Below are 27,112 nucleotides of genomic sequence, written 5' to 3'. Positions count from 1 at the left end.
GAGAGAGAGAGGTTAAGTACTGCAGATACCTGTGTATATACAGTATGTGTGTGTGTGTGCATATCAGCCGAACCTGTTCCTCCACAGGAGAGCTAAATCCCATCTCCGTGTTCTGTTCCTCTGAAAAATTCATACTCCACTCACCGTTTTCTGACACGTCATGTCCCCATCTGAGCTCAGCAACAAGAGCCGAGGTAACCCGTTCCTAAAAATAACTTCGTACCGTCAAAAGTGGAAGTGGAAAACTTCTGTAGTGCTCTATAGAAACACAGAGTGCATGCTATATATGTTTTAAACAAAGCACAAAGAGCCCAGTAGAAGTTATCTTGATATGCTGGTTGTCAGACAGATTCAGATGAGCTGTTGATGTTCCAACCAGCTGAGATTAGGGAATTACCTTTTAACGGCTTCCTCTAATCTATTAAATTATTAATTAAATATTAATTATGAAGCCAGATGATGATGGACTTTAAGAGCAGCCGAAAACTCTAAGCAAATTGCTGCTGCTTTCTTTAGATGTCCTGATAAATTCAGAGGGTTTTTTTTGTTTATAATTTTTGTCTTAAATTATTCACATCTACTTTACATAAAATGATTTTTAGGTGCCCTTGGCTCAGTTGGATAAGGTCATACTGTACTATGAAGGGCCTAATTTCCACTGGGTATGTTTGGGTGATTTGCAGACTACTTTGCCCTGGGTATCACCTGTCAAGCAGCGTCTGATGGGCTGAAACAGATGAAAAGAAGCACTTGTACCTCTTGTGCATGTTTTACATTTTGTATATCCTCCTAAAAAAAATGCTAGATACCAGCAACATTACTACAGTTTCAATGTCTATATCTGTAGAATATGTCACAGACATGAAAAAAAGTAAATACTTAATTAATCTTTTATTTTTAACTCAACATTTCCTGTTTCAGTGTTGTAGAAGATGCAGTGACTTGCACTGCTCCATAAATGAATAGAGTACCGGCTTTTATTTGTGGATTATTATTATTATTTACAAATGAGCACAGGCTTCTTAACCTTTTTTTTTTGTCTAAAATAAATATAAATGTAATTTACAATTAAATGAAATGGCCATTATGAAAGGCAAACTCAATGTAGAAAGAAAGGGCTGACAGTAGCAGCGCAGCAGCAGAAACGCTATGTGTGTGGACAACACACACGTGAGAGACACAGCAGATCAGCGAGGTAGCCGTCACGCGTTGCTCATGCATCCAGTGTGGAAAGCACAATAACCAATTTTGAAATCATTTTTTTTGATAGATTGATTTAAATGCATATAAATCTAAATATAAACCTTCTGGAGGCAAATCCAGACAGGACCTTTTAACTCACATATTGATATTAAGTAAAGGCAAACATATACATAGAAAATGTGTATAAATTAGTTTGAAAGCGCCATATCCAAACTGTACAGCACAGCTCAATCCCTCCCATTGATTACCCCTTTAAACACCCCCTGATACTTCAGGAGGGATCCGGCTGTGTCAGACCAGCATCCATCACTCAGCTGGAAGGGTCCAAAGTGGTCTACCGCATTAGAGGGGATTCCTGTGGGAAGCCCTCAGAAGTTAAAGGGCCACAGATTCGTTGTCTCAAATGAGATCAGCAGCTCTCGAAGGGGACTTGTTTTGCTTCGCTGTGATAATGGATGGGAAAGCTAATGATTGCTCAAGCAAAGTGCTGTTTTCCTAGCACTCAGCTGGAGATCAGGACTGGAAAAACCTCGGGATTCTGTTTTTTCTTTTACAAGTCACAGCTTTACCCTTGAATAGAAAACAAAATATTAAATATAAACCTATTGTTTCATGAATGGATTTGTGTCGTGGGAGCTATTTATAGTTGATGAAGATGTTGAAATGGGAGCCAGCAGACTCCGGGGGGAAAAGATCTGTATCAGCAAAGAGAGAATCATGCCCTGTTTGAATTGCTAATGAAAGCAATCCTTCCACGGTGCTGAGCAATTATGCTTTATGAATAAACAGCCGCGAGGAAAGATTTCCGTATCTGCATTGTTAATGTGGTTATGTTATTTTGCCATGACTTTTACTCTTTCTCTAGTGAATTTTACTTATAATATACCTCATTATATAGGTGTTGATGGAACCTTCTTTCCATGAAATATGCACAGAGGTGATGGGAAAAAGACCTCTAAGTGTTAATTTAACAGTTGTCAGCAGTCTACATGTCAGACAAAGACAAACAGTGGCTGCTGAGTCACTCAATAAAAATGATCCAAGGTACTTTCAATGGACATTTACTGAGCAAGTCACCTCCATATTTAATGCCCTTTGGTCAATGATAAACTATAACTGTCAGGAGATTGTAAACAACGAATAATCTCTCCTCTGGCAGTGTTGTGTTTGATTAATTGGCGCATAGTGAAGCAGCATTTAAATGGCTTTATTCAAGCTTTTTCTGAATAAAGCTCTTATTAATCAGAGCAAGCAAGTATTTAGACCTAAACCAGTTAAATTGTCAGTGCCGTTCCAAATGACTGCTCCAAAAACGATTCATATGAGCCTCTATGGTTATAGGTTTTGTTAAATTTAGGCAACTAAAACTACTTGGTTAAGGTTAGTGAATGGTCATGGACATGGTTAAAGGCCCAGACACACCAAACCGACATCAGAGAACTAGTGTCGACAAAGGCCGTTACGTTGCGTCACGTAGATTTTTATCTTGGCCTAAAAGTTGCACTTGAACACACCGCAAAGACTACAGCCGACGGCCGGCTACCACGTACGTTCTGCGCCTGCGTGAGATGAAATAACACTCCACACCAGCAGGCGCTGTTAGTCTGTATTCGGCATTCAAAAGGGGAAACCGGTAGACCAAGGACTATGGATATACAAGATGTGATGAAGATGAAAAATGATAGGAGCCTTCTGTGTTTTTCCTCTTGACTTTATTCGTTGGCTTGCTTTTCTCACTTCTGTTTCTCCTCTTGTGCACTGATTTGTTTAAGCTGAACAGCCAATCAGAGTGATTTCTCTCAACAACGAGCTCCGCAGCTGATTCAACATGCTGAATCGGCCAAAAAAAACTCCGACATGAGCAGACTAGAGCCAACATGCCACAAATATTAGGCTGACAGACTCTCACCGACAGCCCCAAACTGGCTGATGGCCGACAGTCGACTTGTTGTGTCAGGGCCTTAAAAGAAACCAATGTGGACTGTTGACACTTTGTATGCCCGTCCACCTACCCTACCTGTTTTGGTCTATAAAATGTCGATCGACGTTTCCCAAAGCCCAAGATGATGTCCTCGGATGTCTTGTTTTGTCCACAACTTGAAGATATTCAGTTTACTGTCATAGAGGAGTAAATAGTTGGCAACTAATCGATTAAGCGTTGCAGCTCTAAATATGAGTTAATATGCGTTCGATAAAAGTATTGGTCTCTTTGTAAATGAATCCTGGCTTTTCCACCTGCTATTACTTTGTAAATAATGACTTCCTGACTGAGCAGTAAGTGATATGTGGTGTTAAACTTTACATTTGACGTCAACCAGCTGTACAGTACACATCAGCACTATTTTATCTAAGTCTTCTGGGGATGAGAAACACTGTTACTGGATTACAGTGAATGATATTTTCAGTTATTGTAGTGCCAATATACACTGTGTATTGTGCATCCAAAATCATTGTGTGCTTATCTGGCACAGCATCACACCAACTGCCACTGTCTGCAGAGCTAATATTATGTTTCACTGTGGGGTCCCAGCTATAAATAGAGTACAGGAAGTCAACCAGGAACCAAACTCAATCGTCTGTGTAATAATGCCGGTCTGAAAAATAACCCCATGCAGTGTTAATCCCATTTCATTCTCTGGACACCTTCCGGGGCCAAAACATGCTTTTTAGAGTAGAGAAGATAACGCTGCTTTTACTGCTTTGCATGTGAGAACGCTGGTTTGGTCCTGTCTAATTAATGATATACAGAGCCTTTGGAGGACGGTTCGTGATTGGGGGGGGGGTTGAAGCCTACACTATGTTTTGCATAATAACTGCAGTCAAAGATCATTTGCATTCAGGTCATAAGAAAGTCTTTCATCAAGTTTTGATTATGTTTTCGGTTATCATTTTTAATAACTTTCTTATCGCACATACTGTGTCTTTCATGCTTCCAGGCACACTTAACCGTTGAACGCTGAAGTTTTTTTTATGTAAGAATGACACAGCTCAGTTTTTTATTAGTACTATAAAGTCCTAGGTGTTTTTACCTCCACTTCAATGCTGTAGTTGAAGGAATAGCTTGTCATTTTGGGAAATAGGATACTGTACGCTTTTTAATTGTTTTATAAATTAAATTAATAGCTTATAAAGTGACTGAGATAATGTTTATTTCACCTTATAATTTGGTTACACCGCTACAGCTATTTATGCTACGTCATGTTCTCTGTTAAAATGATCTTATTTCTCATTTTCCGCTACATGATGCCAGTCACTCGACAAATTCCCATTTCTTCCGTCATATTCCCAGTCAGTCCTAACCAGCTTTCACTTTGCAGTAGCTGTACTTGCTCAGCCATGCATGTACTAGATAACTCACATCATCATTATGATTAACAGCAGATAGGGTGTTGGAAGTGAAAGCAATTAATGAGGGGTTTTGGTGAAAAGGGGATTATGTTGAACGATCCAACACCAGCACAGATTCATTCAAGGACCTCCGGGGCAAATAGTTGATTCATGAACCTGAATGATTTTACCCCAGCTATTTCTCCTGTCAGTGAAAATGAAATAAAAGCTTGAAGACAGAAGCTTGATGACTCCACTGCGCGGGAATAGGCCTATACATTTTTTTTTTATGCAAGTAGACACAAACCAAATAAAGTCTCTTTATAGTCCTCGAGGATTTCAATCATCCGGTTTATTGGTTTTGCTTACATTTGTCTTCTTCTGACAGCTTTTGTCAGCAGAAAATGAAAAGCATCACAATGAAATGAGAGCTCAATGAAATCTCTCTAAAAAGAAAAACGCTTTTCAACTCACACAAGAATGTTGTAATTAAACAGTGATATAGTGGGAAATAAAAAAAGATGGCTGTAGTGGAGTTAGTGCTCATAATGAAGGAACAAAGGACCAAAATCCATCATATTTTCAGAGGAGTTTTGGTTCCTGCCTCTCGCCTGAAAAGTTTCATTGCCTTATGATTTCCATCGGTTTGAAGAATACACCGTGGAGTAAAGTAGTCACATTTTTCATTATATTTGCCACTGTATCTGAGATGCTATACAAAAATGAAGTTGCAGTGAGTTTCCAAGAAAATCACCTCATCTGTTACTTAACTTACTGCCACTAAACATACTGGAGCTGAAATGATTAGTAGATTCATCAATTAGGTGTAGCAGAAACGTCATGGCAACTGTTTTGATAATAGATTAATAGTTATTAATTATTTTTCAAGCAAACATGGTAAACCTTCCTCAGTTCCAGCTTGTCATTTGCAGCTTTTATTAGTTGTACGTGATAGTAAAAGGAACATCTTTTTGATTTTTGAGCGTTCGTCGGACAAACTGAGCAATATGGTTGATTTAGGGGTGGGGTGGGGGGGCCAAAATCGATACAGCATAGTATTGCGATATTTTGCGTGGCAATATTGAATCGAGACACGGACGTCAAGTATCGATCTTTTATTATATGAACTATTAACCTCTTACCAATCCGACGGCTTGGCCTCTATTCTGTCTTTCAGAGGTTGAAGCATCCTAAAGCTAGAGTATAGATACTGGTATCATAGAAACTAAAAAACCTAAGGAACCGATTGGTACCAACCACGTCATGTTAGCTTGTCGGGAAGAATGCTAAATAACGCTCCAAAGTTCCGTTAAATTTTGGCGAAAAAAACATGCATTTTCAAAGGGGTCCCTTGACCTCTGACCTCAAGATATGTGAATGATATGTTCGCATTTTGGCGTCGGCCACCGTAGCTCTCCAACATGGATACCGCCACATCTTACACACTGGACCTTTAAGTATCGTGATGATATCGTATCGTGGGCCTGGTGATTCCCACCCTAAATGAAGATGTCACTTTTGTACCAGGCATTTTTCACTACTGTGTGACATTTTATAGAGGTGCTGCAATTTCTGTCTGTAGCAAAACTTGCTTCTTAATCTTTTTGCAACACTTATCTTAAGGCAGCAGGTGCTCCGTAACATTCCTGTTATGTGTGAGGACAGTGAAATGAAGGGAGTCACAGTTGAGGTGGTAGCATTTTGAACATGAGGGTTTTGTATTTGGGGCCCATCGGAGGTGTGATATTAAATTCCGGAGGTGGAATTTTATACTGCTCCAGTTCAGAGCGCTTTATCTGAGCACTTTATGTAGTTTGTACAACTTCCTTTGAAGCCGAGCCAAGGTGTTCAGTAATGTAATGTGCAGGTACCTCCTCCGAGCTGCTGCTGCTGGGCTGTTAGCTGATAGAATCTGTGGTTGCTTAGCAACGTGGGCTGTTTGATCCCATGACTCCCATCTTTGTTATTGTTGACGGTTGAGGAGTGGCTTCTGATTGATCATCTGAAATATTAATAAATATCCCCGAGCCCCTCTCATAAGCTCTTATATGCGGAAAAAGGGGATTTTTAAAAAAAATGTGTGGGTGCAATCAGAGCCAGAGGAAGTGGAGGTGAGAGAGGTGAGTGGAGGGATAGAATTAAGAAAACAGTGAGAAGAGCGAGAGCTTGAAAGGAAGGACTTATCTTTACTTGGTTTCCCCTCAAGGCAGAATCAGGAAACCAGTTACACCCCCCCTCCCACACACACACACACATGCCATCCCAGCCCACCATCTTCCCTGAATGTGCGGCCTATTTTCCCTGTCAAGGTGGTGTCCTAGATTCAAAGTTCCATCGGATGAGTAAAACAGTAAGGCATAGAGATTATATTATAAGGATGTGGAGGATGGGTTGTCACTTGGGTCTAAAAAGCAAGCTGAATGTTTCCTTTCTCACATATTTGGTGTTGCACTTATTCCATTGGATTTAAGATGCATGTGAGAAAGAAATGGCCTACATTTCTGACCTGTAGGGAAATTGAAAACAGGGAATACGTTTGTTATTTTGACCCTGGAGCACACACTTATTACAACAGTTTTTGCAATTAACTCTGATGCTGGTATCCTGAGGAAATCGTGTGTGTGTGTGTGTGCGCCCCCTGCATGCCAGTGCATATGCCAATTCTAGCTATATTGTGCCTGTGTTCATATCTGTGCGCTCCTGTTTGTGTTATTAATTAACAATCAGTGTAGGTGTTCAACCAGAGCAGAATTCACCCGGGTGCGATTTTGACTTCTCAGTGCAAATTAAATTAGTGAGCGTGGAGCTGAAGGAGACAGCTGGTGATCACTGCATGGAGCTGAAGGCGCGCAGAGCACATGGTACTTATTATACTACTACAACACCCGTTCAACAGAGTGTCGAATGCATTTTACAATGCTCAACATCTCCGGGCAATGGTGTTATAACTGGTATTATAACTTTTATGTGAATACACTTGAGGCACAGTGCAGCAAAATGGCATTGAATCGCTTTGTGCTTCCATTGTAACGCATTGATTCCTTTCGCGTGTCCCGACTGTGAGGCTTTTGTGTGAACATAATGGAGTCAGTGCAACAGCCTGGCTGTGAAAGTGTTGCCAGGCATCACTTTAATAAAGATGCTAACGTCATCAGTGCACCACCGAGGCCTCGCCCTCCCTAATCTTATTTTGTGCTCTTTTTAAATTAGATCACCTCGACACACACACACTCTCACACTAACACACACTCACACAGATGTCAAATGTATACAGCATATATAGAAAAATAAAAGTTAAATGTTCAGTCTTCCTCTGTGTTTTCTTCAACATGTTCAAATCCAATTAACCTCCCAACGCTTGTGCCTGTCACTCTTATCAGTGCCAGTCCCTCTGTAGACGCACACAGGATTTATTAAAAATTTAAGCGCTCCTCTTTTAGGAGGTGGGTGGGTGGTGGGGTAATATATTGGAAACCCTGCAGCATCAACATGAAGCCCTTTTTAATAATTCATGTGTGTAGCCTGGTGAAGCAACAACATGGACTGTAGCACTTCAGCTTTGTGACATTTGAAAGAACGCAACCATGCAATAAATCGTTTGACCCAAGAGTGGCTGTATCACAGCTTGGGATGACCCCAAACTATATACTGAAGGATTGATATTGGAGTTGAACCATCGCTAAGCCCCCCACCACCCTTTAGGTGCGGTTACTGCACCTGTCAAGCTTTCCATTCTAGCACGGTGCATAACACTCAAAAATCGCAGTCATTTTTTGAAATAATGAGTCTCTAATTTCACACAGAAGTAAACAAAAGCTTCTCATTTCTTGGTGGTAACCATCGGTTTTGTCACCTGAAATGATGACTGTAGCCAGCAGATTTTATCAGCTGCAGCTAGTGAGCTAAGTAACGCTAATTCCATGTATTGATTGGAAACGGCGTCACCAGCTGACTTTTTAATGTTGCCTGCTGACTCATTTTAAAATGATTAAAATACTTTTATACTGCACGCACATATTGGCTACATAGATATAATGTGTAAAGGCTGAGGCTAAAACTAGATATCCCAGATAAAAAGTCAGTTATGATGAGGACTAACCAATGAGTTTGGCAAAGTAACAATACTTTACAAACACACCGGCAGCTTTTTGTTTTTCGTGTGATTAATTCGCATGTCAATATAGCTTTTTTGAACAGTTGTTTTTGTCATGAGTATGCCTACTTTCACACAGAACATTAATAATATGCGGCGAAAAAGCAACGTAGTTTTTTTTTGGAACAAGGTAAATTTTCCGAGTCGAGTTTCCGCACCGCGAATAAGAGCATCGACGAATCTAGTTTTGCGGAACGGGTTGAGTTGTGCCTATATTTATGAAACAACAACACGGAGGCTCCGTAGTTCTGAACTAGGATGGCAAACTTTATTACTCCTTTTTAACCTTGATAATGGCCATAGATTAGATCCACTACTTCCATTCTTACCTTTCACAATAAAATGCCCTACACATGTTTCACATTTTCGTGTTGTTTATTCATCATGCCCCCGGTGTGTAAAGGCCTTTAGGCTGTGGTTGCTAGCATTAAACTTCCCCAAACCAAATAAAGACCAGTAGAAGCTCCAAACTCTGATATAGTAGCATCTTGCCTTCTACACAGCGGATGTTCCAAACTAGGAATATACTAACTCTTGGCCCTAGATGAGTAGATAGGAAGCTTGTTAGCTGGGAATATTAATGTTTTTGTTAATCAGATAAACACATTTTTGGTTTTGGAAAGGCTAAAAACTGGCCTGTAGTGCCTAGTTACAGTTGCTAAGGTATAAATGAACAATTGCTGTTAAGGGTTTAGCGAACGGACAACTCACAATCTGCATTCTTCTTTTATCCCGTTGTGTTTCTCTGTCATTACTGTAGCTTGCATATCTATCTGTCAAAAACTGAAAAAAATCCACCACTTTTAGTAGCATGGTATCAGTTAAAACACCTTTTTTAGGATTAGTTAACTCAAATCTTATAAGGGGTGTAGACGCATGCAGATAGTTTGGGTTTTATTTGCCCTGATTGTCAAATATCCACTGCTGATCATTTTGCTGCCACCACAATACACTGGAAATGAATGGTTTGTTTTGTGATGTATTGAAAATCATCTTGAAACACTCAACAGTAAAATCCCTTTCCACAAATAGTGTCCCTTATTTCACTATGCCTTTTGTGTTGTTGAGCAAAACACTGAAACCCCCACGGTTCAGCAGCCGAACGTGACCTCTGACCTCCTGTGGAGAGGGGAAAGAGACGGGATGAATTTCTCCCTCATGGATCAATAGTGCATTAAAGCACCACTCTTAAATGGTAAGTGAACCTGCCGGCTCAGAACAATGAATTGCTTCAAGTATTAAAGGCTCCTATTAGACAAAATGTGAGACTTTTAATCATCACACACACCTCTCGTCCAGAACAAGTCAAAAGCAACCAACCAACCAACCATTGCTGCCCACCATCTAAGCCATCACATTTAATAACAATCCATGCTCTCTGGTTGAAGCGGCCCCTATAGTACGATTGAAGATTAGTTAATAATTCAGAGTTGTTGGAAGCGTTGTACGGGGATGGTATTCTCTGCTGTTCGCCTTCACAGCTGCATGGGGCCTGCCAGTGACAGATGGCTCAGTCCATGTGGAGAGTTTGGTGCCAGTATAGCCCAGTAGAGTGTTAGACGCTTATTGTGTGCGTCTCTTTCTCTCTCTACACGCTCCTCTTGTTCATATCAATCTCACTCTCATTTCAGAAATACCTCTGTAAGGAGAAGGGAAACTGGTTCTATATGACTATTTATCAGTTGGTTATGCATGGTGTTGTGTGGTTGTCTTTATCACGGCGACTTTGGTGTTAAGAGAATGCTTTGAAATGTGGATCACGTTTCACTTATCGCCCCATTAAGTTTATCACAGAATGTGGTCTGTTGCGTAGTTTTGTAAGATATCCTCTCTCCTGATGCTCCACTGCAGGGTGTCCAGGTGTCTTTGGGAGATATTTTAAGCTCTCTGCATGGGCGCAGTCTCCTTCCCTGCCTACCATTCTGTCTGCTAGAGGACAGCTTGGTGCTACCTGTTGGAAATCACAGCAACAACAGGACATTGCAGCCATCCTGCACAGCCTATCAGAGCCCAGCTGATACTTGGTTTGTCGGGCCCGTGCAGCAAAATTCTCTGAGATCCATACTGTTTTCTACTCTAGAAAGAAATACCGTCCTCCTACCCAGTAAGAGACGGTAACATATCTCAGTTAGGATGTGTTCAAATTCAGAAAATGTAGGCATAGTGTAGAATGGATCACTAATGGTGGGTTTCATACACCAAATACATCATACCATGTGTTTATTCTCTCAGTAGAGTTGGACTTATTATCTAATTCTTATCTTCCATTACAATTTTCAACTTTTCTTAATACACAATAGTAATAGAAAACATATTGCAGAGCTGCGACAGAGAGACATTGTAAGCACTGCAACAAAAAGTAATTTCATTTAAAAATGATTATATCACACATGTAATTTGTGCAAAGTCTGACTGTATATCCACACACTACTGTCTGCTCAGCTGTGACGTTGCTCTGCCAACCCCTCATGCTGTCTGTGCTGAGTATTGTAAACAGTCTTCACAACAAACAATGCAATGAAACTTGAAAACTAATTCTGACAGACTTCTAAAGTCATAAAGATGTTTAAATGTAGTTTCTTTCAAGGTGATTTTTTTCCTAATATGTGAATCCCATTTTAACTGGTCTGATTTGATCCCATACACGGAGTTGATTATGCGACATCTATCATTAACAAGCACCCATCCACAACTACTTGAAAAGCTGATAATAGTTCTTTATCAGTATTTTTCTGGACTCTTGTTTAATGAAACACATTTCACTCTTAAATCATTTTAATTATACACCCTTGTTTAGCCTTATCAGGACATTTTGGTGATTCCTTATGTCTTGTGTTTTTATCTGACCAGAGCTGCCAGAGAACTGGACGGACACCAAGGAGACGCTGCTGGAGGGCATGGTGTTCAATGTGAAGTACCTGGGTATGACGCTGGTGGGCCAGCCCAAAGGAGAGGACATGGCCTCGGCTGCCATTCGCAGAATTGTTGCCACGGTGAGTCACTGGTCCCTTCATGACTCATACAACCTTATAATGGAAGTTATATTGACTCTTGCATGCAAATGTTGCATACAGCACTATACTTGGATTTCATTCTACTGAATACCGTACATATGATTGTACTGATTCTGATACTGAGTAAATTTGAATTCATGGTTTAGGACAATGTTTAAAAATCTAAAACCATTTCTCACTTCAACTTAGGAACCGCTACAGCTTTCCTGAGCTCCTGCAGTTTAGACACAGGTGAAATAATAGATCAAAGTGAGGAGTTCATTCCCAGAATAGGCACTGTCTCCTCAGCAACCTTGAGTAATTGCATGCCCGGAGGTATTGTAACATGCCACAGGGCATGCACAATAACATATGTTTAATTTTGTTTACAAAAGTGTTTTTTCTTCAGGGATACAATATCTTTTTCAAGATGGGTCTTCTATTTATTTATTTTTTAAAAAGTGAAGTTTGGTGAAAGTTAATTCCTTTATCTTTTGTAGGTCTTGTTTGTTTTTAAGAAGAAAAAAAAATCCATTACAATCGTAAATCGGGTGTGACAAAATTGGAGATTCTATTTGTATGCCATATCGCCCAGCACTAATTCTGATATTTTTAGACAATGCTGCATGTAATTCTGCAGGCAAGGTCAGGACCTTCAATAGCGACGGGCAATTTCAAGAGTGACATTGTGAAGATTTCAATTACAGCGATGCTTTTTATAGAAATTCTCTAGGGAATTTATGAAATTACAGCCTCAAACTGCAGTGCACATTATCTGAACGACTTAAAGGGGAATACTTATCAAATTTAGATTTTTATCCATGTTATTCTGATGATCCAGGATAATATTTAGTCAGGATGGTCATTTACGATAAATTGGTACATTTTTGCACCATATCTACAGTATCATACAACTTGGGGTGCCCCTACAGACCGCATTTCAATACAAGATTTCTTTTATGTCAGTAATTAAATCAGCCACAGTTCAGCAAATGTATTCGCATGGCCAGCAAATCACCTTTCAAGTTAGCATGGTTAGTCATTTAGATTCTGTAAAGTACTTAACAGCCCACCAGAATGACTTTTAAAGGACTTATGCTTTTGTGCTTTTTCCCTTACCTTTAGTGTGTTATATAGTTTTTTGTGCATTTAAAAGGTCTGCAAAGTTACAAAGCCCAAAGTCCACACCAAAAAGAGTTACTCTCCCCCACAGAAACACTGATCCTGAACTGCCTGAAATGCCTTGCTCATCTGTAACGTGATGTCACCAAGTAACACATTTGCATAATAGAGTGCCTCAGGGATGACGCATTTTTGTGGGCCAATCAGGCCCAAGTTAGCATCGCCCTGGGTTCCCTCAACAAAAAGCCAATGGGGTTTTTCCAATGGGTTTTGGATTATTGCAGAAAAATAAGCTCTGTGGCAAACACGCGTTTATGATACTTACACGTTTTGTTCAGCAAGATAATCTTCTTAAATGAACACCACTTTTATGATTTTTGAAGTGTAAATGCAGTCGCCAAAAGTAAGACAGAGTGAATGACGGAGTGAAAAAAAGCGTAAACATGTTCTAGTAGAAACCCAACGAACAAGTATGCACCTGAAAATGAGCATGATATATGTCCCCTTTAAACTGAGCAATCAGTATCATTCACCTTCAACTCTCTGTAATTCTCTTGGCAGGTAGTTATTGTTGGGTCATGTTTATATCAAGGTCAGTAACACAGCTGCTAATCCAGGATTATCAGGGGTTGCACATGTGCAGCAGTCGAATGATGTTTACTTAACAACACTGAGCCACACGGGGGATTTCTGAGCACGGTTTTCTATATCAATTCAGAATCCTGTCAGTTTTCACAAGACTGTTTTGGAAACTGCGAACAAACTGTTGCATTTAAACCAGCGAATTTGTAGACGTAAAAACTATTTGCACGTCATTAAGAACACAAACTTGAAGGCTACATTCTATCTTCCCATTTTTCTTCTATGCTCACACACATGCACACCTTTTCACTGAAATGCTGCCAACAATAAGAGCGTCTAATCTGCCGGAAAGCTTTCTCTGCAGAAAGAAAAGCCTGGCGCAGGCAGCATAATCATAAACCCCCCACTTCTCAATTAGAGACTGAACCGAACCTAATGGCAGGATTAAGATTCAATTGATTTACACCGGGACAGGAAACGCAACTCGGTTGTCTCTGTCTGTTCCCTTGGAAACCAATCAACCTGAATGGGATTACTGAATACATTTGTGACTTTTCCATTTCGCTACATGCTTCAGTCGGGCTTGATAAGAGAAGACGGAGGGACCAAACGTATAGAAGAGGGCTGAACTTGGCGTATCTCAAGCTGACAGATTGGTTTTCGCCTCGTGGCGCGACATGAGTAACATGACAGAAGAAAACGTGGTTGTTAGCACTTCCTACATGAATGAGCTGCCACAGTCAGCCTCGACACTCGTTGCCTCTCTATTATAATGTCAGTTTTACCATTTTGTAAGCGCTGTAGGGTTTTAAGTGGAGTTTGCTGCTCCTTTTTACCATCTCATGGGCATTTAGGCTCCTAAAGCAAGCCACGGCACCGTTCCTGTTGTCCTTCAGAAGTCCTAGTGTTTGTTTAAGCAAAGATCCTTTTCATCCTCTTCACTGTTGGCCGTTATTTCACCTTCTGCAAAAATGAAAGAGTTCTCATGCAGGGTGAACGTAGAAATGTGCAATAACCGATGAAATCAGTTCTTTTCTTCTCTCTCCTCCGTATCCCTTCAGTCACTCCACTGATTCTTAACCTGATATCATTGGGGTGTGAAGCTAAACTGCTCTCATTTGCTGGCTAATTGCATGGTAAGGAGGTCATTGTCATCGTCAACAGGCGCTCTCGCAGACCGCAAGCTCAGCACTATGGCCGTATTTTCTGAAACTCCAGATGGAGCAGAGCGGCAGGGGGAGTGAGCGACTGCCAGCCCGACCTCGAGTTTCCTCATTCTGGGCTACACATTGCAGCTTTCCTCCTTCTCCCCAGTTCTGTCACCTTTTATAAATTCCCCACATTTCTGGGACGGCTCACGCAGGCTGCCTACATTTGCTCGGCAGTCACTGTCCCATTTGAGGGTTTTTGGTGTTTAATCAGAAGTAAGATCATGTTATATTTATGTCAGAATGAGAGGGTAGCTCTGTGGTGAGATTTTTCTCCATCTGATTTTAATGTGCATGCTTCTATATTTTATACCCACAGGCCAGAGCCGGTGCTAAGAAGTTTCGGAAAGTGACGTTGACGGTCTCGCCGAAAGGCATCATCATGACGGACACAGAGACTACAGACCTCATAGAAAATGTCTCCATATACAGGTAAATAAAAAGCACAGAGAGAAACCTGCTCAGTGGGCTGATTGAGGGAAAACACTCCAGCAGAGTGTATGTACTGTTCAAGACTCTATTTAGATTCCCATTCTATAAGTATTTTTAGATTTTAGACATTATGTCAAGCCGTTTACTGTTCAGTAGAAATCTTATATAATGTAACAAGTGCGTGCTCTTACATGTAACACGGGGCAGTGACCTCATTTAAGACTACTGGCTTCATGCAAATAATTCATCATCATGCAAAGCACCCTGGTTAATGGTCCGCCAGTGCCTACATTAGTATTTTTGCTTATTGTGATGTCATTTCTTGGAGTATCTTCAAATGCGTCATACCTCTAAAATCTGTACAACCTAAGGTACAAGGTTATATATAAATCAATAAGCCATAATAATTGATAAAAGTATTGACATTGTGTAATAAGTAAAAAAGATACAACAATATTACTAAATAAACACATAAAACATATTGATCCAAAATATTTCTAAATGTAAAAACATGAACAAAATATTTCTTATCACTCCCTAGGTCATTTGAAATATGCAATTTTTTTAGTTTTTGAGATACGAGGTGATTAAACGAAAGACAGAAGCCTTAGCTTTCTGCTGCAAAAAGAATGAATGCTCTAGCTATTATGGTTTTTATTTTAGATCGATTTAAACAGGATCATGCTAACAACGATCTCCCACAGACATTTTTAAAGCGTTAAGAATTCAATGCACTACATGCAGAGTGTAACTTTACATTTTCATATAGTTACCTCAAAGAGTAAATGTCTGATTTTATAAGTGTGAGATAGCAATATGACATGATACATATCATTTAACACAGGTTTATTAAAAGTCTTATTGATAACATTTTTCATGCAGACAAATATTTTAAAACAAAATATTACAACTACTGAGCCTTTAGAAAGGTACCGAATAAAGGTATGGCTTTCCCTGAAAAGAATTATTATGATTATGAACTAATCATTTTAAAAATGTCAGCGGGAAAGATATCTGACATTTGGTTTGTGAGCCAATAGTAAAACAACGTTGGTATCACGTGTTTGTGTTCAATCTCTGTGTTAGTGAGGAAAAAACGGCTGAGATTGATGGTAAGTGCTTCGCAATGACTTGTTGTGAAGTAAATGCAATAGAACTGGGGAGGGAGAATGTGACATATAATGGCTGAATGTTATCAATGTTATAAATAGCACCTTTTAAATGGATGAAGGTTTAGGAACTAAATTATTGCTATTTGACTGTGGTTCATCACCTGTTTCTATAACAATGCTGTTAATCCTTCAAGTTGAGTCCTAAAAAACAAAGAAGTGGCTTCATCTGATTTGTGAAGAAACTATCATCCTTTATCTAGGTCACTTTTCTCCTCTCTGTCCACTGCCTGGGCTCCTTCTGCAGGATTAAACCGAGCAGTTGTCTGCTCAGAGCTGTTGTGAGTCTCATGTTTGATCAATTCACTTGGAAACCAATAATGGGAAGGCAGAAAGGGGTCGCCGGGGGGGCGTCTGATACTGTCTCTCTCGGTGTCAATGAAAGCTAACCTTTTACAGCACCATGCAGGTCTCAGTCTACCAAATCAGTGGAGAGTGTGTGTGTGTGTGGATTGGCTGGCTTCCCCTCTCTGGATGGCATCCTGTAATATAGACTGGGCCTCGTGTCATTGAGGATTACAGTCTAAATATCATATGGCTGGACTGCGATTACAGAACAGGCTGTGATAAAGAAAGACAGTGTGTGTGAGGGGATACATGTGTGTGTGTTTGTGTGTGTGTGGGTCTGATCCACCTTATCAGCGGTAACAGACCACAGGCCAGGGGAACCAGCCTCGTCTTTGATCTCCTTCTCCTCTCTCCTTATCTTCCTCTCCTCCCCCTCTTTCATTTTTTTTTACTGTCTTGAAAGAAATCTTCCTTTTCATGCTCACATTAACATAAACAGAGCTCTGAACGCAGGAATACCCATGACTAATTGCCCACTTTGAAACTCGCGCTGCCAGCCGATACTCCCGAGTAATGATACAAGAGAGAAGGGCCACATGCAGAGCTCGGGTTGACTGAGGATTGATTTATCCCCTTTTATGAGACCCCACCCCCAACCTCCACCTCCCTACAGCACCCGTTTCCCCTCTTCCCCCTCCTTTCTTATGTCTTATTTTAGTTGCACATAATCCACTTATTGGCCATGAAAGACAGCAAGTGAAGGGTGAAAGAAAGTGGTTCAAATCAGACTGTTTATTGTGCATAACTAGTAAGGGAGAAACGAGTTAAATATAGGTGTGTGTGTGTCCACGCATGGATGGACATAAGAGCCTTTGCACCTCACACAGTGAGTGATGTATATGTGTGTTTGTAGAGTTAATTGTGTATTCACACTGACTGAGAAGCCGGGCTGTTGCCCTGAGGCGAAGCTTAGTGGGGGATAGAAAACAGACCGGAGGGCATCGTGCCATCGAATTGGAAATAGGATCCTCGCAGCCATGACCCTCCCATACCCATCCACCCACACACACACACACATACCCACCCACACACTAACAATGAATTATCATCCTGTATCAGTGGCATTTAAGTTTTCACAGCCTGATATTGAATTCAACAGCCTTTGACAGCCACTCCGTTTCTCGAGAGCACATTTTGCAGTGCATCTAATTTGCAGCATCAGACACTCAGATTATATTATCATGAGCTTGATCTTCCAACATGAGCAAGTCTGCCTTGTAGTGCTGCTGTAGGTCTGACTGCTGGCAGGGATTAGACCAAGGACTAAACCACACACACACACCCACACAGGAGGTTTGATGATATTACACAAAAGGAAAGCAGGGTTATAGAGAGGTGAAGTCCCTCCCCTTCCGGTGGATATGTTTTTGGATCCCGTTTGAATTGCGCCACGAATCACACATATGATGTTTGTCAATTTAAAACACAATTTTGCAAGTCAAGAAAGTCTCAGTTTGTCGTAGTATCATTTAGTTTTTTGTGATACCGCTCAGTGAGCTACATCTCTCGTCTTGCACAATATACGTCACCAGCAGTAGATAATTATCTAACTTAGCTATGACCACGCACAAATGAAACGTTATCTCACCTGATGTGTTTTATCCTGCGACTCCTGGTCTTTTTATCAGCTGGGAAGTGAAAGAACAAGCGAACCAGCAAATCAATCAGCAGAACATGCAGGTCAGAAACGGAGAGCTGAGACTGTATAGCGGATACTCCACCTGTCAATGATGCACATTGTTCTGACATATACCATTAGATTTTTGAGAAGTGTCTATCGAATCCTCCGAACACTGTTCTGTCTTTGCTCTCACATTCATCATTTGCCATTTTCTGTTTGCTTTTTTTTCTGTTTGCTTTTTTTTCACCGTTGCGCAAGAAAATGTTTTGATGACGGCTTCCCTGCAGCAAAGGCAAAATGCTGTTTTTTCATTAATGCACTTTAGTCGGGTAAAAAGTTGAACAAAAGCAGTTCATTGTTGTGTTAAACAGCATACCTGCTTTATTCGGAGTATAGAGAGAATTTGAGGCTTTGATGTATGAAGTTCTATTCACGCTTTGTACTGTAAATATTTAAATATTTCCATTGATATTCCCGCTGTGCCGCACAAACACCGGTGCTCTACACAGCGAGGAGATCAAAGGCTTGCGGTCCACAGAGTCCCTTTGGAGATACGATGCAGACTGACAGCTCAGTTTCTGTTGTTCAAGCTCAGTGGAAAGTCTGTCAATTATTACTTTTTTTTCCCTGTTATTGTTGTTGTTGTTGTTTCAAGCTGAAGGCTTATTCTGTGAATAAGATCCATTGTGTGGCACATTGATGGCAGTAATTAAAATTCGGTTTCTTTTTACTTATTGTCTTATAATGAGCTGCACACATAAGGTTTTTTGTTTCATCACACTCATAGACTAGAAGAAGACGCTTGTGTGTCAAAAAGATGAAATCTTAAATGTGTATTCACTCCAACGAGAGAGATTCATATTATTCCCACATGGATGTCATATTATAATGAACAGTTTTCTTTGTTAGCCTTACTGCATGATACATTCATGGTTATGAAAATGTTGATAATAACAGATAGGATGTAGATTTTATAATATCCATATTGTTCCACCATCATTTCTGTACACGGCTCAATGTTAAAAATTACAGTCATAGATTCTTGCAGATAATTATTTGGTGTTGACGTAGGCTTGTCAGACTGGCACTCAATGTGCACGGACCTATTCGCTCATTTTGCTTATGTTTACTGCTGAAATCTTAACAACATGTGTTGTGGACAACGAACAGCACCTCTTGTTGAAATGCATTTGTAAAACTCTGTCTCAGAACTGGTTATCTCTGTACTGCAGTGTGCGATAAGAGAGAGGAGTGATGAGCTGCGGGCATTGGCTGTGTTTGCAGACTTTGTATCTTCAGGCTACAGTCCTCATCTGACTGTCCATGATGATTTAGAACAGTGGTCTCAAACTCAATTTACCTGGGGGCCGCTGGAGGCAGAGTCTGGGTGAGGCTGGGCCGCATCAGGTATTCCACAAAAAAAGCTTTGTTAAAAAAAAAAAAAATCTTCTCAAACGTCATTATTAACAGTTCTTTAACTTGAATGGGTTCTTCTGAACATGAACTGTCCTGAACATTAATGGAACATTGAAGAACATGAACGGTTCTTCTGAACATGGCCTCTATTGCGTCTCCCACTTTTCCTGAAATTGTCTGTGCTCGTCACCAACCTTTCTCTTCACTGCAGGCTTTGAAAAAGACATGATTGGGGCTGTGTGACAAGATATATATTCATTCCACTTGGTGTCACTCCGCAATAAAGTTGTGCCTGCTGTGTTTGTGTTGCTCTGCAATTACACCACCAAACCGCTAGTTGGCGGCGGCGTCTCTATGAGTTTCCTTCTTCTTCTTGTACTACAAACAGAAACTGAGCGGAGTTGGAGCTAATAACTGTTGAACCACAGAACTTTTACTGATATTACTGCAACGCCGAAAAGAGAAAATATATCTGAGTGGATTTGTGTGAACAAACATTGAAAAGATGGAGGCAGAGAGAAGTAGAACTTGGTCCTGGCCGCTCAGCATCGCTGAGAGACTGGACCAATCACAGCTGTTGCGGTCTGAGTCGCCGCGACGTGTAGTTACATTTCTGGAGAGGTGCACGTCAGGCTACGGCGTCGATTCAACGCAGAAGTATAAATCAAGCTTTAATCAAGCTTATGCGATGTTACACGGGCGCCGCCACAGTTGTTGTGAAATGTTTCTCTGCTTGCATCAAGCCCGGCCGATTGCCCGTCCCCGGGAGCCATATACCCCACTGTGATTGGTAGGTTCGTTCAGCTCGGGCTCGCGCAACAAAGGGACCTTCAACGGCAAACTGCCATTCACATAAAACTCGCGGGCCGAGGGCGCCTGGTTAGCTCAGTTGGTAGAGCGGGCGCCCATGTAACAAGACTTGGTCCTGACCGCGGCGGCCCGGGTTCGAATCCGGCCTGTGGCCCTTTCCGCATCCACTCTCTCTCTCCCCCCTTTCCAAGACTCTATCCACTGTCCTGTCAATAAAAATGAAAAAATGCCCCCAAAAAAAACTTTATAAAAAACTTTATAAAAAAAAAAAAAATTTGCGGGCCGCACTAACATTAAACTTTCATATCAAGGTGGGGGCCACAAAATATCGTCTTGCGGGCCGCAATTGGCCCGCGGGCCGCGAGTTTGAGACCCCTGATTTAGAACCTTTGTGGAACCTTTATTTAAACTTTGTAGAACATGCTGAGGGTGGGGACCTTTTTTAAGTTGAACATAGATATAGTTATGAAAAGATAAAAAATCAAATTAGTGGCAGCTTTTAAATAGCTTTTATGGAAAGGCTTTTTTCTGTTTTGAAAACCCTAAAACACTGATTCCCTAAATGACAAGAACATGCTTTACCATTACTACAGTTACTGATTTAATTACTATTGATAGAACTGCTGCTGTAATACTGCATGTCTCATTGTGAGGTATATAATGCATTACTTTATTATATAAATATTATTGAAAAAACAATTGTGTTTAAGTGCCTTAAACTTGCATTCTTTCTAATAGCCAGCAGGGGGCGACTCCTCTGGTTGCAAAAAGAAGTCTGATTGTTTAGAAGTCTATGAGAAAATGAGCCTACTTCTCACTTGATTTATTACCTCAGTAAACATTGTAAACATGAGTTTATGATCTCAATCGCTAGTTTCAAGTCTTCTTCAATACAGCATGATGTTCATTTAGTAAATTATGGTCCCATTTAGAGTCAAATAGACCATAAAGCAGGGTATGCTTTAGGGCGTGGCTACCTTGTGATTGACAGGTCGCTAACATAACGTTGTCCGGTCTGGGAGTTGTCCGTGTTTTCGTCTTACAACTTTAACCCTTTCACAGTGTGTTTTCAGTTCATGAAAGTTAATCATAACATTACGGTTGTACTTAGCTCCACCCTCTTTTGTCACTTCTGGTTGCAAAAAACAAGATGGTGACGGCCAAAAGAGTTCAAGGCTTCAAAACTGCAGTCCACAAACCAATGGGTGACGTCACGGTGACTACGTCCGCTTCTTATATACAGTCTACGGAGCACACACAGCGAGATGCCAATTTTGCTCAAACAATAACAGCCCCCACGAGAAATAAGTGAAATCAAGTTGCGCAACACTTTCCAAGCAGAAAGTAGATAAAATCTCAATAAGATGATAATTATGTTTTCATCAAGAAGTTTAGGAACCAAACTCAAATAGGTCGACGCTTTACACTTTTTCTACGCTAATTTTTCTGCAATTAAGGCCCAAATATAAGTTGGAGCAGAGGGGGAAGAAGGGGAAATATAGAGCTGGGTGTCAGGGGCATTGCAATGTGGGTCATGCATCAGTGGTGCAAGCCAGCAAACAATCTGAGAGGGAGATTCTAGCGCTGTTGATTTCATGTTTGTTGTTGTTTGATCGAATAAATTACTTTATTTTTAGTGCCCCTCTTGAAGTGATGCAGCAAACGAGGGGCCGCCGGCTGCAGATCCCTTTTATTTACAGTTAACAAGTTACAGCAGATTACATAGAAATTCCCACAACACTGTGGACTGCCGTCCTATGGTGTCTCCCCTCACTGATGATGATGACATGCATTGCGTATCTGAGTCTAATTGAGAAAGGATGAATTGATGTGTCCTATTCAGAGACTGTAGAGTTCTATACCTGCATAATGAGAGTAAAAGCACCCAATCTGGTCCTTGTGCTGTTTTATTACAAAGGTTGTATGTTTAATTATAGTCACAAAGGTCAAGTGCATCACTCACGGCGGCTCATTTACACATCTATTTAAAGCAACAAACATGACACACTCTGCTGGTTCGGGTAACAACCCCAGATAGACACACAGGGTGACTCGAGATCGATACGGCTTCTAATAGCCTGCATAAAATCCGACAAAACAAATCCATCGGTTTTATGTCCATTGCTTCAGTAAACCCATACGAGCTGTTGTTGCTTGGTGGACTTTGCCTAGATTGGTTTTAGATAACCACTGAAAATAACTGTGGCTGTCACTGGATTTGCAGACAATTGGATTTCTTGAAAACCAGATATTAGATCCAGGAGTGATTCAGTGTGACTGTTGGGAATGAGATCTCAAGCTCAATATAGTCACAGTGAAGATCCATTCGTAATCCAAGACTTTCCATTTATTACCGACAGAATGAAAAATCTAATATTTCAGCGTAAGTTTCAATATATCATGAGGTTATTTCAGCAATTAACAGTTTCTACATCAGATTTCCTGCATGTCTTTATATAGTGGTTAATGTTCTCAAGAGAGAAGACAAAACACTGAGGAATAGCATGCAATTTACCTGAATACAGTGAATTCAACAAAAACTCTTTAAGCTGGTGTTAAGCCCCAACAAAAAAAATCTGTAAAGTTGTCCCTGCACCTTCATAATCATAAGTGTTAAAGGGGACATATCATAAAAAAGTTTTTTTTTCAGTGCTTGTGAATATACATTTAGGTAGAGTGCCTTCCAACCATAGACTTATATAAGAACTGTACATAGTCACCGTGACGTCACCCATTGTTTTTTTGACTGCCGTTTTGAAGCCTCGAGATCGGCATTTTGGTCGTCGCCATCATGATTATTTGAAAACATAAGTGACACGAGAGGGTGGAGCTAAGTACAACGAAATGCTGAATGCTGAAAAGACATTTTTAGGCGACCAAAAATGAACTGGAAACACACTGTGAAAAGGGTTAAAGTTGTAAGACGAAAACACGGACAAAGCCGTGGTAGCGGCATGTCAATCGCGAAGTAGCCACGCCCTAAAGCATACCCTGCTTTATGGTCTTTTACTCATGTTTATAATGTTTACTGAGGTAATAAATCAAGTGAGAAGTAGGGTCAAAAACTAACTGAGCGTTTCAAACAGGTTGGGTGAATACAGGTATATTCAGACAGACGGTATGAGGAAAATAATGTTTTTTAAACACTAAAACATGTTCTAGTTGAAACACAAAATACAATTATGAACCTGAAAATGAGCATATGTCCCCTTTAGCTAAATAATTTCAGGGCCAATTGAGCATCACATGGAAAACCTTGAATCCACAAAGCAACATATCAGGCATTTGAGTTGTCTTTTGCATAAAACACACTTTGTCTGAAAATCTGCAGTACTGAAGAGCTCGGTCACAGCTTCAAGCATCTCTCATGGATGTCACTGCTGCTCATTTGTCTCCTGCGCCACCGGTCCCAGCTGTGGGACTTAATCAGCATAATATTCGAAACCAGCACTCTCATCCTGCTATGATTGGTTTGCTTATGCATATGGAAAAGGTGGAGAGCAAAAGCAAAGTTATGTCCTAAACTTGGTTGATTTAGACTGCAGGCTAGCAGCTAATGGCACTGTACATGGTGTCCTTTGTTCTGCATGTGTGTCCTATGATTTAAAAGGATGTTTGCCGTATGTGGTGGAAATTTTCCTCCTTATAAAATATAAAACATTTTTGGAGTTTTATTGCAATAAATAAGGTTGCAAATGTGGATCTCCCACCTCGCCGGGCCAGGAGGAACGAGAGATAGAGAAAAGAAGTTCAGAATCCAGTGTTGTAGTCAAGACCACTTAAACCTAGACCAAGACGGCCAGAGTTTATCGTGACCGATACAAGACCAAGACTTTTAAGGAGGTTAAGACCGAGTCAAGATGAAGACCAGACCAGTTTGAGTCCCACACTGCATGACACCCTTACGATAAAATGTGGAACATGCCAACCATAGGCACAAATTGATCCGAAGATCCACATTCCTATAAAAACACCCACAGAAAACAAAACAGATTCCTCTTCATTCATCTCTTTTATACTCTATATAATATATGTGTGTATGTATAAGAGTATCATGAGAAATATCTTGATAAAATAATCAAAAGGTATTGCAGAGGTGAATTGCATATGTGGGAATTTTCCTTTGTTTTATATGAGCAATAACAGAAATTATAAATTAAATTATAGTGTTAGTAAATTGTAATAATGCTTTTGTTGTTTTCTGTCTCTTCCCTTCCAGAATCTCGTACTGCACAGCAGATAAAACTCAGGATAAGGTCTTCGCATACGTCTCTCAGAGTCAGTTCAACGAGACCCTGGAGTGCCATGCATTTCTCTGCCAAAAGAAGAAGATTGTAAGTGTGCAACAGTTGTTATTTTGTTGTATATACCTCTGTGTATATCTCTGTATGTAGCTTAATGTATGGAATACATGCTCTTGGACTTTGTTGGTTTGGGGACTGAGTACATATATAATGAACTGCATTTGGGGCAGCACATAGCATCAATGTGGATGGTGTGTGGCTCCATCTTGTGGCAGGTCAACCTCACAGCTCACCAGTCTGTACTGTATACTATTAATCCAACATATTTTGAGAAATTGATAAGGTTAAAAATAGTTTATTTTATAGAAAAAATGACTACATTTATAAATCTAAATATTACAGTAGAATCAGACTAAAGATGTTAAAGCAAAACATTTTCTTGGACCACAACTATTGATTATGTTTCATATGTCACTCATTATGTTTAATTTCTATGTTACCTGCCGGAAGAGATCAGACAGGCTAGCTCTGTTTTGTCTTTCAAATCTCTTTTAAAAACTCACTTGTTCAGAATTGTTTTCTCTTAATCAGTCATTCTTCTGCTTTTATTCTACTTGTTGTTACTGTGTTTTAGTACGTCATACCTTGCTTGTCATTTTTACTGTATCAACTCTATTTTTATTTATTACTACCTGTTAATTTCTCTTGCTTTTTATGTGTTTGTAAAGCACTTTGTAACTTGTTTTTGAAAAGTATTACCCTTTTCTTTTCTTTTCTTTTCTTTTCTCTCCAGGCTCAGGCTGTGACATTAACGGTAGCCCAGGCATTTAAAGTCGCCCTTGATCTTTGGGAGATTGCTCAGGAAGGTGAGTTCACTGAACTAGAAGAAGGTGACACTGAGACAGTCCAGTGAAAGGTTTTTCTCTTGAACTGTTATGAAATAAATACGAGTAAGGAACGACTGTAATCCATCCAATCTGGGACTCATCTAACTAAGAATCCTTATGGTTTGCAAACCAAGTTGGGAGGGCAGTTATTGAATATGTTTAACAACCAAAGAAGGAAAATGCTTCACATGCTCAGCCACCATCCCGACCTTCACTATCTCCTCTGCACTTTATGAACGACACACTCTACTGTACTTCCTGCACGTAGAATGGCCACTAAACTTTATTTGCTCACAACCAAAAGTTCAAATACCAACACATTTATTTCAAGCATCATATAGTTTTCTTCAGTTTTAGTTTTGAGAACAGTTTTTTTTCTGTCTGCAGACAAAAGCAAGAAGGCCAGGACCTGCTGTTCTTGTGCAGCAAGCAAAGGGCAGACGGAGACAACAGACACTCAGTGTGTTCCAGCAGGTATGCTCGTTTCATTTTGTCCTCATCCATAATGCATCTCCGCACATCACATTAAGTTCCACAGCAATGAGCAAGAGACGTGATTTTATTTGTAAAAGGTTGAACGGTTGAACTGAACACAGCAGAATGTCTTGCTGATAATTACTACAAGACAAGGTTAACCTTTATCTTCAACCCAAAGCTTTAAGCATGGTTTCCAATTTAAGAAATAGCAACACACAATTAAATTAACCTTATCGGCCTTTAGGTGATTCGAGGGGAAAGTTTTGGAAAGAATGAAACCGCTCTCATGTCTGTCTGTGAAATATAAAGCCTAGAGTAAAGACTAGAGACGGGGGTAAACAGCTAGCCTGACTGTCTGGAGTTAAACAATCCATCTACCAGCAGGGTTTTACAGGCGGTCTTGTGCCAGGAAGTTACTGTGCCCGCCGAACAAATAGTCTGGCGCATAATTCCCCGGTAAACACAATATGTTGGTTTTACACTTAAGATATGATGAAGACATAAGAGTGGTATCAATGTTCTCATCTAATGCTCAGCAAGAAAGCTGATAAACATACTTTCCCAGAAAGACAAACTATTCCCTAAAACTCTTAATGAATAAATGGATTTGCCATTTACAAACAATCAAGTATGCGTGTGCAGCAGTGGGGTAGAAAATCAATTACCACAATAGCTTATATGGACTTACTGGAAACAAGTAGAAATCATTTTTAAAAGTGAATTTGTATGCCACACTCATCCGCACATTTCCAAAACATTTTTTTTAACCACACATCACACTCTGATAGACGTCTGTCCTATAGCTAGCTGACATAACACATTTAAAGCTACCAGTGAGAAAGCAAGTAGCAGTGAGAGGAGATATAGCATGAGATTTATCATTTAGCCTAATTAACCCTTGTAAGAGCCATTTGCTGCAATATAGAGCTTTCAGTCATGACCAATAAAGCTGCTCTTTCACTATAAAGCTCAGTTTATAGCTTGTTGCACTATATAATACAGTGTTTATCCCACAGGATTTAGTGAGAAGGTGGTGGGTGGACCTCAGACCCTCTAGGAAGTCCAGGGGGCTCCCCCGGTTGACAACTGTATACATTTTTAAAGTTAAATGCCTCAATCT

At 40.3% G+C, this 27,112-nt stretch overlaps 1 protein-coding gene across 6 annotated transcripts in view; it reads left to right on the top strand.

Moving 5' to 3' along the window:
* LOC141755825 (low density lipoprotein receptor adapter protein 1) overlaps nt 1-27,112 on the top strand; it is a 155,634-nt gene that overhangs the window by 11,652 nt on the left and 116,870 nt on the right. For all 6 annotated transcript variants that reach the window (XM_074615067.1, XM_074615069.1, XM_074615071.1 and 3 more), the window contains exons 2-6: nt 11,534-11,676; nt 14,908-15,020; nt 24,604-24,718; nt 25,422-25,494; nt 25,903-25,989. In XM_074615067.1, the coding sequence (XP_074471168.1) occupies nt 11,534-11,676; nt 14,908-15,020; nt 24,604-24,718; nt 25,422-25,494; nt 25,903-25,989 (531 nt within the window). The remainder of the gene's footprint in view (nt 1-11,533; nt 11,677-14,907; nt 15,021-24,603; nt 24,719-25,421; nt 25,495-25,902; nt 25,990-27,112) is intronic.

The sequence above is a fragment of the Sebastes fasciatus genome, chromosome 18 (genome assembly GCF_043250625.1).
Source record: "Sebastes fasciatus isolate fSebFas1 chromosome 18, fSebFas1.pri, whole genome shotgun sequence".
Taxonomy (NCBI): domain Eukaryota; kingdom Metazoa; phylum Chordata; class Actinopteri; order Perciformes; family Sebastidae; genus Sebastes; species Sebastes fasciatus.
This window is presented reverse-complemented; position numbering and strand designations above follow the sequence as displayed.